The sequence below is a fragment of the Tinamus guttatus genome, unplaced genomic scaffold (assembly GCF_059628265.1).
Source record: "Tinamus guttatus ecotype Peru unplaced genomic scaffold, ASM5962826v1 Tinamus_guttatus_pri_ptg000676l, whole genome shotgun sequence".
Taxonomy (NCBI): domain Eukaryota; kingdom Metazoa; phylum Chordata; class Aves; order Tinamiformes; family Tinamidae; genus Tinamus; species Tinamus guttatus.
The window spans coordinates 309317-322491 of record NW_028289210.1 but is presented as its reverse complement, the minus strand read 5'-3'; the positions used below and the strand labels follow the sequence as shown (position 1 = coordinate 322491).

Sequence of the window (13175 nt, the reverse complement as noted above, 5' to 3'; positions counted from 1 at the left end):
TTTGGAGGAAGACTTTCTCTGTTTAGAATGTGTAAGCTGTCGTCACTGTGAAGGTACTGCTCAGCTACAACTCTCATACAGTATGTCATGGAGATCATCAGGGAGATGATCTCCCAGTCATCAGGGAGATCAGATCCTCCAATCCAAAAACTTAAAACAGATCAAATCCTTTTGTCATTTTAAGCTATGTTTGCAAAGAGGTTGCCTCAGTCATCTAAAATCTGCTGCAGCTGATCAGTCTGTGTGAGGAGACTCAAAAAGATCTGAAGAAGTCTCATAGTTTCTTCCTCCCCACTTAGAGTGAGAGTCATGTCCAGCTAGCAGCAGCTCTGACGTGTGTAACCTTTTCCTAATGCTGTGACAGGGATTCCACTACTCCTTCTGAGTGAACAGTTAATCACCAGCGCTTTTTGTATCAAACCTAAATCTCCTTTCTCCAAGTAAGCTGACTGCTGCTTGAACTACCCTTGGGGAAGAGCAAGAATGATGTATGACCGTCTCTTTTTCAGTCTCAGAAGACTGCATGTCATCCCTAGACTAAACAAATGGAATTCTTTGAGCCTTTTCTCATAGATCAAATTTCCTAGACCTTTGCATGTTCCCTTTGCACTTTTCTGCACCCTTGCCAAATGGTCCACCTCTCTGTCAAAGTGCAGTGCCCAGAGCTGGACACAGTTGATTGAAAGGCTCATCAGTAACTAGCATCTGTTCCTTATGTGTGATGCCCCTGCCAGTACATCCCACAAGTAGATTTACCTGTCTTGGGTCTTGCTCATTTGTTTGCAGCAGCATGACTTTGTAGACTTTTTTGCGGTCTACCTAAGCTCCTGACCATATTTTTCCAAGTGTCACTGTCTCGCCAGTAATTTCCTCTATTCGTTGGATTTTTCTTTGCTGGTTGTTATGCTTTGTATTTAAACTCTAGGATTGTGATCATACTGATTTTAAACTGTTTATCAACATGACTTTAAAATCTTTCCTGGATTTCAGTGGCTGTAAATTGCACACTGTGCTCTCCTAGCAAAAGTGGTCATTGAATAGAATTTCCTACAAAACTCATTTTTCAATGGAGAAGAACTATTTCACAGGCAACTTTTGAGACATGTTTTTCCTAATCTGTGGCATAGACAATTACCTCAAAGTAACTGTATGTAGTCCGTCTTTCCCTAGGTTTCTTAGGAGAATGACATGTGTTATTGTGCTCTAATGAGCTAGAATTTAATCAGAGCTCTGATGCATTGTATAAAGTCAAGTAAATATTTGCAGTATCTTTGCCAGGATGATGAACTGAAACCATTATAAATAGTGCCTTCTTTCTGTCAGTCTCCTCTGTTTTCTCTCCCTCCTCCTTTCAGCTAGTCTTCCTAGAGCTGTAGGAGGGCTGCAAGACTAAGGACTCTGTGACTGACTTCTTAAGAGATGGGATAGTAGAAAGAGTCCTAGCCCTTTCTGGAAGATGGTATAGAATTGCAGGGACATATAGCTTCTAACCAGCAGATTTCAAGATGTACAGGAGCAGACACTTACTTCTCTCTGTCTGGAAACTATGCAGAGCAGACCTCTTCCCTCAGCACATAGTGCCCTTAGGTTCTGCAGAGTGAACCCATGGGTTGTGCGTCAGAAGAGACCTTCTACCTGCAGGAAACTTGCTGTGATCTCTCCTTCAGCCATTCCTCCCTAGTTCCAGCTAGAGGCCTGGAACTGGTTCCCTAATCACTTTATGCTATAGGGATTAGAGTGCAGCCTTATCACTGAAAGCAGAAAGAAGAAGGTAGGGGAGTGATGTGTTCATGGGTAGTTTAAGTTTAATGAGCCGCTTGGAACAAAGCAGTTTTAAAATTATAAGGCACCTGTTAAAGCTTTGCATTGTACTTGTGCAGCACTGGAACATGTAGTAATCTCTGTATCCTCTATAGCCTCTCCTTGAGAAGTTAAACGGAGTGAATACCAAGGTAGAGCAAGGACTGCTCAGCTGGCACAGTGTGGCAGCACCTGTAAGGTTTGTTTTTTTTCTCTATCTTTCATTAGCCAGAGCACCCTGCAAGGACCACAGTCCCAGACAGAGCAGGGCGGAGTGCAGAGGAGCACTGATGACTAACGGAGGTGTGGAGAGATTTATGCCATCCCCATGAGCCATATTTGCTCAGCTGTTATTGTGCTCCTAGTAAACACAAGAAGGGGTTGTTTCCCTTCCTCCACCCACATCCCTGCTCTGTGCATACTCACTGCACTGGGCTCGCTTTGGTTGTCCAGCCAGCCCTGGTGAACGCACACACCCCAGGCCTTTCAAATTCTCTTTCCCCTTTGAAGTGGAAGGGATGCAGATTTCGGCCGGTGCTTTAGACTGTTCCGAGCTTTCCCCTTGGAATGAGGCTCGCTCCTTCTGGCTGCAGCTTTTGTAAACTCCATCCCTGAACAGAGGCATCTGTCTTTCAAAGGTGGGGCTTGGTCCCATTCACATCACAGCTCCTTTATGCAATAAAAAAGGACTTTTAAGCTGGAGTTTGTGGTACGCTGAAATAAGTTCATGGTTCCTGTTCTCTGGCAGAGCAGTATAAAGAGAGGCCAAATACAAACAAGAAATCAACTTCATTGAATTAAGCTTCCCTGGGAGACAGGCAAACACTTTCTCTGAGTGAGAGGAAAACTGAGGCACAAAGACACTCGGTCCTTTTTTCTAGCTTGGAACAGGATGTCGATAGGAAGTTGGCATTATTTACCCTTACTAGTGCCTCTGTTCTGTCCTGCAGTCATTCCTCATGCAGGAGATTGCTGGGAGTAGAACAAAAATAAATGAGAAGCATGTATTTGATTTTTTTCTTAATGGTGTTTTGAAGTCAGGTCCCTGTTGCAGCACTAACAATGGCGACTGGTCAAGAATCTTGGAGTAAAAGGCCTTTTCCTCCCCTTCTGAATAATGCTTGTTCATTAAAACTGAAGCTTTTTGTGGGGACTCTATGGGAAAAGTTTCTGGTCGAAAGAAGAGAGGGAGGGAAAGAGGAGCAAATCTGCCCTGCTCTGGGGTCAGGCTATTCACATCACTTCACTGGGGAAGAAGCATAGAAAGAAGCTACACTGTCTATTTTGCCTGATTTGGAAGAAAAAGCTACTCCCGTCTTCCAAGGATGTAGGGTTCTCTCCAAGGTGGTCGTTTTAGGTGGTATCATAGTCAGTCTCCCTCACTCTTTTTTATCATCTTTTTTTAACCAAAAAAAAAGGGGTGTAAAAGAATATTTACAAATGATCTGCTGTGTTGGACAGGAAATCCTTCTTCTGTCCCACCCACTCATCCGCAGCATCCTTGCAGCCGCAGCCATCGGGGTTTCATCCTTTGGCTCTACACGCAAAGCCAGTTGTTGTGTGACAGGAGGGAAGGGGGGAGGCTGCCCAGTCTCCAGAGCGGAGTTTGGCTGTGTCCAGCCCTGCAAGCTGAGCACGAGAGCTGTTAAGCAGAAGCCTCTGGCTAGAAGCAGTTAAACACCTCTTTCTTCTCAGCTTTCTAAGGTAAACAAACACCTCATCTCTTTAATAACCATCTAGTTTATTAGACAGTCAGATGAGTCCCTAACCTCATTTGTCATTTTTATTTCTAGTGTGAAGGCACTAGATATATGTTTGAATGTGAATGCTTGCAGGACCAGGAATGAGACACCTTTCTTTGAATGTGACGACGTATTTCTCAGAAGGCCATTACTAGGAGAAAATTGTTTCATACATAAAGTGCATCTGTAGATGTCCTAGTCCTCTTTTACTGCAATAGTTCACGGCTTCAGAGACATTACTTTAAAAAAAAAATGTTTTAAGGAGCGTTAGAAACAGTCAAGGGTGAAAAATAACAGATAGTTAGCATTTTAGAGCTGAATGGTTAAGGTAAAATGGATATTTTTGCTGATGGTACAGGCTTCCCAGCTGATCTTGCCAGCTGTTAGAACATACCCTATCTGTTAATATTCTTGTTTATTCTCAAGGAAATTAAGTGCTGTTAGAGTGACAGCCTGGAGGAAAGAGCCTCTCCAGAGAGCTGTGCTAGTCTGCTTAGCAGATGGATGTTCCTGAAGGAGCATTCCACAAGGCTCTTCCCAGAGCCACCATTTAATGCCAATATGTTTGTTGCTGTGAGTCTCATTCAAGGAAGATGTAGTAGGTCTGGAACAGGTTCACAGAAGGAACAGCTGGGTCAGCTGGGACTCTTCAGCATATAAAAGAGATATGAATAGGAATGTATAGAACAGTGAGAAGCAGAGAAGAATGACTGCAAAATGAATGCACACCGTCTCTTCCTTCAGAAGAACTAGGTTCAGCAAGTAAACTAGCTAGAGCCAGGTTTAGGTAAAACCAAAGGACATGCTGTGTTCCACTCATGATGTGTAGTCAAGCTGCAAAATGGGTTGTGGGATGTCACAGGCAATAAAAGTTTATGAGGGGGGGAGACGGTAAATATATGGAACAGGAACCCATTGGTATTTACTGAATTAAGAAGTCTGTGGCTGTTTCTGCAAGTTTGACTAACAAATGGTTGAGATTTGATGAATACATGGGAGAACCATGTATATAGTTGTCCTGTCCCTCTTAGCACATGCTTTTGGTCTTCTCTTAGCACATGCTTTTGATCAACATTAAAAAGGAGGCAGAGAGGAGCTGGGCCATTGGTTGCTTTAGTATGGCTGATTCTTATGTTCTTCAGGATGTGATAGATGGTAGAGTGCAGGAGAATCTGGGCTGCACGGTGTGGTCATGTGCGCTGGAGAAATGAGCCAAGTACAGTCTGAATGGTCTTGGTGTGAGCTGCCAGGCTTCTCAGAGACCCAGAGGGTGGCTCATGCAGCTTGGGCTGGTTGGGCACAACCTCGGTGTTGAATCTGGTGATTCCTACAGGCACAGGCAGTGGTGTCCCTGCTTGAGCAGGAGGTTTGGACTACATGATCTCTAGAGGTCCCTTCCAACCTCAACCATTCTGAGCCTGAGTGATGGCAGAGATGAGACTTTTATAGAGGCTGACTGCTTTCTAGGAGCATGTTACAGAGGAGGAAAAGCATCTACTCACCCTGCTCTTGGCTGCACTGCTAGGATTTCTAATGAAGGGCAACTTAGTATTGGTAGCAATGGCGCTTTTTGCATCTATTTGTTGTCTGAACAAGAACTGCAAAATTCATGGTATTCAACCTTTACACACCCTTCAAATATGAGTGACTATCAATTGGCTCTATTTTGGAGCAAATTCTTTGACTATTCTATTCCCACGCATATCTGTTGATATGTGCAGAGAAATTCTTCCAATTTTATGGTATAGTACAAGCATTGTTTAAGCTGTACATTTGTCCTCTATGTAACTTGCATACCTTACTGTCTGCATATGTAAAATAAGATACTCATTAGAAGAGAAGTTCTTTTTTATAAATCACTTTGTTCTCAATAAAAAGTAGTATTTTTTTCTTGTCCTAACCCCTCAAAAAGCTTTGGCACTTTTTTTCTAGATACATTTTTATTGCTAGCTTTGTAAGACTCAAAGAACTGGAGAAATTGTGGTTTGAATTTGTGCACTTGGGAAGCTTCTGGGATTTAGACAGAAAAATGCATGGAATGTAGTTCTCATCAGAAGTTATTCTTCCCTTTTCTTATTACATAAAATGATGGTAGGCAGGGGATTCTGGCCATCCTTTTGCTTTCTCAAGCTGCTCACCTGATGGCCATGGTGTAAACGGCCCCTGAGCAGGCTGGCACCTGTGATGTAACTGGCTGGTTAAGAAGCTTGTGGGCCACACGCTGAATGGCTTCTCTGTCCACATACAGCTTGGGACCAGTCATAGGACCTTTATTTAAAGACATGAAATCTGTCAGCAAAATGAAGTCAGCTTAAATATCAGCTGAGGCTTGAGCTCCCTTCAAGTTTTTGTTGATTTTATTCCCTCCGACTCCTTCCCGATCAAGTTTCTCTCTGCTTGAGTCAGACTTGCCGACACTTCAAGTTCTTATTCTGCATTTCAGGTGTGTATTTCTGAGTGGCAAAATTCAGGTACCTTTCATATTCCCAGCCTCAAGAAAAGTCTGAACTACTGAGGAGTGGAGACCTCTGTGGGTCTTTGAAACTCTTTTCTTTAGCTTCTACAGTTCAGTTAGAAATCAATGGTAGTGTCTCTAGCACCTAAAGCACTTCTACTCAGGTTGTGCTGTGCGGAACAGCTGGAGTTATTTGTGTTAGATCTGCCAGCAAATCCTGAAGAATTCTAGTTATGAAACAAGATTCCTTGTGCTCTGCAGATGCAGAACAAGAATTACTCCAAAATTTATCAACAAGGCATAACTGATACGGACAAGTAGGCAAAATACATGGAAGCTGCTTAGTGGGAGAACACTGGTGCCGTGCCTGTCCTCTGGGCAGGATGCTTATGTAATGCCATGTCTGCTGGCTGGCCACAGAAACATCTGCAGGTTCGGTGAACCTGTTGTGTCGCTGCATGCCACAGCGTTGAAGCATTTTATATACTGAAAGCTGGAGGTGATTCTTGGCACTGGAAAAGAATTTCAGGTGCTGTGGGTTATAAAAAAGAAAAGGAGAAAAAAGTAAACTGCAGGGAATAAGAAAGCTGGGGAGTGAGAGCTCTTCTATTCCACTGTCTGGTTTTCATCATTCTCTTAAGGATAAAGGTAGGAGTTGCTTTGTCTTGTTTTTTTACCCTAAACTTAGTCTTGTCTTACTCTTGTGTTCCTTATCTTTGGTTGCTTTCTTCCTACATGCACCTTTTTTTCTGGCTAATATATTTGGTGGTTTTTGAAGATGCAATCATCTTCCCACTCCTCAAAGAGCCATAGACTTCTCCCTGAGAACTTCTGTCTGTTGGATATTAATGTCCTGTGGAGACTGCGTGCAACTCTTCCTCTCTAGGGGCTGGTCCATTTAAGAGGCAGCAGCCTGGCACTTCTCTATATATTATTCTTCTGTGACCAGTGACAGAAGAAGAGGTTTTTGGTCAGAAGGTGCCAGGCAGGCTCTAGAAGGCGCTTTATGGATTTCTGTTCTTTGATGCTTGTTATTCTCCAGTTCACATTGTCTTTGGGAAATAACCTATTTTGTATAATAAGCTACTGAGGAATAGGATCCTACCTTTGGTCCCTCAGAGTGGCTGCTTAAGGAGGCAACACTTGGGTCCATCTGTTTTCCAAGGGGGCCTGGGGTGAGTGTGCTGGAGAGGTGCTGACAGTTGTGGGAGAAGAGTATCTCATTCTGCAGAGATGTGTGCACGTGCTCTCTCCCCTGGAAAAGGCAATATTAAAGGCAGTTGCTTTCTCAGGCTCATGCTGAAGGGACACTACTGAAAGGAAAAAATGGACCAGCCAAGGCACTTTGGAGAAGAGATTGTGGGAACAGGGAAGAGTGTTTGCCTCCCTCATTTAACTGGAAAACACAAGTCACAAACGAGGAGCTTTGAGTATATGAAAACATCACCTGGGAACTGCTTACTCAGGACTGAAGTAGCAATGAAGTAATGTTAGCCAATGTTCTGTTCTAAAACCTGGGTTATTTGGGTTTATGGGAACACCTGGCTGTTCTCTTGCTGATCCTGGCTTGCTAGACACTTGACAGCCTACGTCTGTAATCTTTAATTTTGTAGTGTCACAACTGACTGTAGGAAGAAGCGCTCTCCACCCAGAATTTCCTCTCAGTCCCTAGGGAGGGAAGAGATTACAGGCATCCTGGTGTTCACTTCGAGGGTGTTTACTGTGAATGGGCACAGGCCTCCGAGGACTCCTGGGACAAGTCTGCTTTGCAGGTGATCTTGATTTGACTATTCTTCCTTCTATACCACTCTACCCTCCTTATCTTCCAGAGAAAGTTCATTCATGCGACCAGGAAAGACAGAGCGCTCTGGAAGAGGCAAGGCAGAACCCTCGGGAGGGCATCGTCATCCCCGAGTGTGCTCCGGGAGGGCTGTACAAACCTGTGCAATGCCACCAGTCAACTGGGTACTGCTGGTGTGTCCTGGTGGACACAGGACGCCCCCTGCCCGGTACTTCTACGCGGTAAGAGTTGTAGACCTTGAAATCAACTGGAAATCTGCAGAGGTGCCTGCCAAGAGAAAATGCAATGTGAAAAAACTAAAATTGCTACACTTAATGAGTTCCCATTTCCACGGCAGTCATCCTTCACTATATTACCTTCCCTAGAGCTTAGCAATGCATTGCATCATACTGCATACTGCTTTTGCTTTTTCCTCTGTTTTCTGACAGAGCAGCCCTATCTTCTAGGGCTTGGTGGTAGCAGGCATCTGGCCTTTATTTAGAGTACAAGCCAGGAGCATGAGTGATGGAAAAAGGAGGTAGCTTTTTTGCATTATGCTCTGCTTTGTATTTCCATGTTGCAGCTACCTGGATCCTCATCAATACTTGTTGGGGGGTCTTGGTTGTGTGTTGATAGTTTTTAAGGTAAAGATATATTTGTCTTTAAGTGCCTCAGTATTTTAAACCTGTTCTCTTTTCATTTGGAAACCAAGTTTTGGGCCTGGCACCTCATAAAGATAGGCTGCTAGAAGCTGGGCCTTGAACACTTGCTGGATACGGTGAATGTGCAGTACATGGGCGGCTTTGAATAAAAGCACTATCCATGCCACTGAGAGCTGAATGAGGACCTGGTACTGTTTATTAGACTGTAGCTTGTATTGGACTTCAGAGGTTGCTGTGCTCTCTGCTTTCTCCTGGCGTTACTAACTATCCTTAAGAAGCTTGATGCTTGACAAGAGTTTCTACAGGCTGTTGATCATGTTCCCTATAGTGAGCAAATGAGACAGACCCCTAGCAACTATCTTACGAAGCTAAAGTATATCCCATGGTTCAGGATCTGTTATTTTCCTTTTTCAGCTATGAAACCCCGGTGTGTGAAAGCGATGCCAGATCGAAGAGCACAGAGATTGATGATCCATTCAAGGACAGAGAACTTCCAGGTCAGAGAGAAATGGGAGCCTGTCTTTGTCTTCTCCCTTTTTCTTGCCTTGAGCCTCTGAAGAGGTCAACAATATTGTTCAGGAGATGGGGAGGGGTTTCCACCCATTGTTTGTATTTTACCATGAATTTTATTCTTTGTTATTGTGGATCTTCTCCAGTTTCAGTAATGTAATGTTAAAAAAAAAGTGCCCTGGAGACTGGTTTATTGCCTGTGTGCCCTTCTCTGAAAGTGCGTCTGAAATCAGAATTTTCAGGAAACAGTATGCCTGGAGATCCCCTGGGGAAAGTATGGCCTTGAAAGCATTGAAAGCTCTTCAAAGCCTGCCTGAGACAGGATCTTTTCCATTTAGCAGTGCTTTAGCTTTCAGCAGCCCGATGCCTCCTGAGCAGTGAGCATGGACACCGCTGCCTGTTGTCAGTGCCCCGCCACAGCAGTCCAGGCAGGGCAGCACTGCCAGTGCTCTAAGGTCCCTTAGCTAATGTTGGCAGCTGGATCCCTCATTTCCTGCCTGGGAGCCAGTCTCTCTCCCTTTGCTGCTTGCATGCCCTCTTAACTAAGCAACAAGCCATAATTTACTGGTTGTGTGCCTTGCTCCTGCTAGGAGCTGGTACTGGGCATAGCTGTCTGCACAACTCTCAAGAATGACATTCTACCTGCTTTTGCTCTTATTTCTCCTTCCCTCTGCCTTTCTATGGAGTAGAGTGAGGGATCTTCACGGAGGGATTAGCCATTGCTCTCCTGGGTGAGAGCCTGACTGCTTGGAAAGCGAGGCTTCAGTGAGACCCTTTCTGCTCTGAGGAAGTGGTAGCAGGGTGAGAGCGCTGCAGAAATGGCCAGCAGCGCTGGATCCTTTCTAGCCATTTCCAGGACTAGCATAAAGTGAACTGTCCCTGAGGACATTAGCAAAGTACATCAGGTTTGTTCTTGATTTGCGTCCTGTGTCTCCTAATTCTGCCATGCCAGCTCCTGACGTTGAGCCCCTAAGCTCTCTGGTTAGCAACTCTGCCCTCAGCAGAGCTCTCTCCTGTCCAGCTGCTCATTTTCATAAGACCTGTAGGACTTTCCTATCTGTCTTCCTTTCACATTTGAGTGAAATTGGCCAATTGGTTCAAGTATCACTTTGTAGAGGATAGGGGAGGAAACGAGCAGATCAGCTAAATGATTACATTAAGGCTCATTTCCTTTGAATAGCATGCTGAATAGAATAACCTTCCTTCCCCCCCCAGCCTCTTCTCCCCTTGCTTTATAGCCTTTCCATGCACTCCCCCCTGCCTCTCTGGAACTCCTCTTTTAAAAATCCTTTGCTTTGGAGCTCTTTCTTTGAAAGCCTCTTTCTGATCTCTCAAGGACACAGACTGGTTTCTTCTTACTTCTCTCTCACCTCTGGACTGCAGCTGCAACTGGACAAAGGAACAGAAACTTTGTGAGGTAGAAGGGGGCTCATGATACTCTAAATGGTCAGGTCCCATCATAAGGCTTCAGGGGAACTTCTCTCAGCTCAAGCACTTTTTCCATATCTGAGTAGACTTCAGCTCTATGCTAGACTGCATTGACTTGAGAGAGGATCCTGCCACAGCATATACTGGTCTATTGAGGAACTAGAATATGGAGCAGAAGAGTTACTGGTTCTGGTTTGTGACCTGGAGAGATGTTGTACTGCTTGGTCTCTGGATGGAGATTTGAGGTGCTTGCTTAGCTGCACTTGGATGTGAAGACTCATTGATGAGTCAGAACTGCACGGAAGGAGTGAGAGGATGTTTCCTTTTTTTTTTTTTTTTCCTTTTCTTTATTGTTTCTCCTTCTGCTTCTCTTTTTGTAAAATTCAATTCTGGTAACAATCACCTTGAGCCAGATCCTTCCATTAGCCCTCAGCTGTGTGAGGGGGACTTACCCCTCATACCTCGTTCTTTTTCTTACCTTGGAGATTTCCCCATTCCTGAGACCCTAAGTGCTGCAGGCAGGATGTCCCTGTCTTGCATGAAGAGACCCTGCAGAGGCCAAGGTAGGAGAGACCTAAGTACAAATTCCTGTACACCTACAAATGCCCTCTTCAAAAACTATATCCTGGCTGTTCCCATTAGAGCCAGAAGAAAGAAGGAAGGAAAGTGTTGCTTGCACATAGCAAATAGCAAGCTGCTAATTCCTGCAGACGGTGAGATGCTGAGACCCCAGGGAGATGACTTCTAGCAAATGGTGTTCAACCTTCTCATTACTGCAACAAAAAGCTCCTTTAAGTGACTGGTCTACTCTGGCTGCCATAGCAGCTTACCCATTACAATGCTGACGTTTTATGGGCCATGTGCCAAACGAGTGCTAAGGGGTGTGCGTGTGTGTAATGCACATAATATGGAGACAGACTAGGGACTGTTGGGTGGATATTGCAGGGAACAGAGCCTGTAATACTGCAGAGGAGAGAGTTTTGTTAGAGCAATTTGCAAGCTGCTTTCAGCTGTCAAGGGATTAAGGTAAGTTTCTGGTGCTCTCTTGTTGGGTACATGTGCTTCTCTGCTTGCCTGGGAAAGTGTTGACATTGCTACTTGTTACTAGGGGGCCACTGTTCTCTTGATATCCATTTTCTTAATCAGGTGACTAATTGGCAGTAAATGGCGATTTGGGGAAAGAGAGGAAGTAAAGGATAAGGTGATCCCTTCCATGTCCCATCAGAGAAGACAGTGGGGGAACTGGGGAAACCCCAAGTGATCAAAAGCTGTGACCAAAAAGGCTTTGTGCAAAGTGAGGCCAGGTCTGGAGGTGATGGGGATAAGTAGTTTCTTGGTAGGCTAAAAGTGATTTTTGTGTGTAATATTAATATGATGGTAAATGGAGCGTAGCTATTACTCTTTTCTCTATACATTCAAGGATAGTAGGAAAAAGCAAGGAAACTTCACAGATAGCCTCACAGAGGTGAGGAGATATAGATTTTCCTCTCAGCCCATATGAGGTTAACACCATTAGGGCAAGGAAGCTCTGTAGGTCTGTGGTTATGATAGTGGATAACTGGATGGTCTCGGGACTAAGTAATGGAAATGGTTACCAAGCTCCTCTTCAGACACTTCATCCTGCCTAAACCAGCAGTGACTTGAGGCTCTTGCCATGCGATGGCTTCGTCTGACGACTTTCCCATGCAGTGTGATTGTGCAAAGCGCTGGATTATTGTGGAAGCTCCCGGCAGGCAACGTGCTCTGTGCCCAAGGAGAGTACAGGCGGCAGCGCTTGCTTTGGCCCATGCTTTGGGAAGCTTTAAGCTGTCAGTTAGGAGCTCAGAACAACCACATTTCCAGAAGAGGATGACTCAGGAGGTAGCGAGTTGTTTTGTAAACTTCTCTGCAAGTGTCACCATGGGAATTCCTGTCTGCCAGGCCCTTCCAGCACCTCCCCATGGTTATGCTGGTAGGGAACTGGGAGAGGCTGTAAAGCTTAACCACACAATCCTCCTGCCAGATATTGTTGATGACCCTGTGTGTGCCTGGATAAAAGCGGCAGGACAAATTGCCAAGCAGAGAATCCCACTGTGGGACTCTTCAGCCTTTCTTTGGGAACTTCACTGATGGCTGCCGCGTTTCAAACAAAGGCGGCTCTGGCTGTTCCTTGCTGAATTCGGACTGGACACCCATCCCGCACATTCTCACATTAAACATCCTCTTTTTTTTTTTTTTTTCCTTTTTTCCTTTTTTTTCTTTTTTTTATTTTCTCTTTTCTGCAGGCTGCCCAGAAGGGAAGAAAGTCGAGTTTATTACCAGCTTACTTGATGCGCTCACCACGGACATGGTACAGGCTATCAACTCAGCAGCACCTGCTGCCAGTGGGAGGTGAGTGTGGAAAGCGCTGGAGCTTGACGTGAGCGAGGTGGCTGCTGAGCTCTGGGTGGCTCTGAGGGGCGCAGGGCGGGAGGCCCATGGCTCTGAGCTGATTCTGCTCCAGCCAGGTCACTGTGAGAGGAGCTAATGCCTCCTCTTCAAACTCCCTTCTGTCATTGTAGCCCTGCCTGCCTCTTCCGCCCCTCCTTCCTGGCAGCTGTTCCACCATAAAGGTTACTATAGCCCATTTGAAGTGTGAAATGAGAGCTCAGTGGGAGGAAGTAGCTTGTTCTTTTGTCCTCTGGTGCATGAAAAAGCATAATAAAATGCAAATGCATAGAAGGAGGCCGTGTGGCCTAGTGGCTACCACAGGGAGTGAAGAATGTGAGCCGGGTTCTTGGCAGTGCCACAAGACTGTGGTTTCTCTGCAAGGCCGAAGC

At 45.1% G+C, this 13175-nt stretch overlaps 1 protein-coding gene across 3 annotated transcripts in view; it reads left to right on the top strand.

The window, feature by feature from the left end:
* SMOC1 (SPARC related modular calcium binding 1) overlaps positions 1 to 13175 on the top strand; it is a 118243-nt gene that overhangs the window by 89406 nt on the left and 15662 nt on the right. For all 3 annotated transcript variants that reach the window (XM_088536558.1, XM_088536557.1, XM_088536556.1), the window contains exons 8-10: positions 7827 to 8019; positions 8854 to 8936; positions 12642 to 12747. In XM_088536558.1, the coding sequence (XP_088392684.1) occupies positions 7827 to 8019; positions 8854 to 8936; positions 12642 to 12747 (382 nt within the window). The remainder of the gene's footprint in view (positions 1 to 7826; positions 8020 to 8853; positions 8937 to 12641; positions 12748 to 13175) is intronic.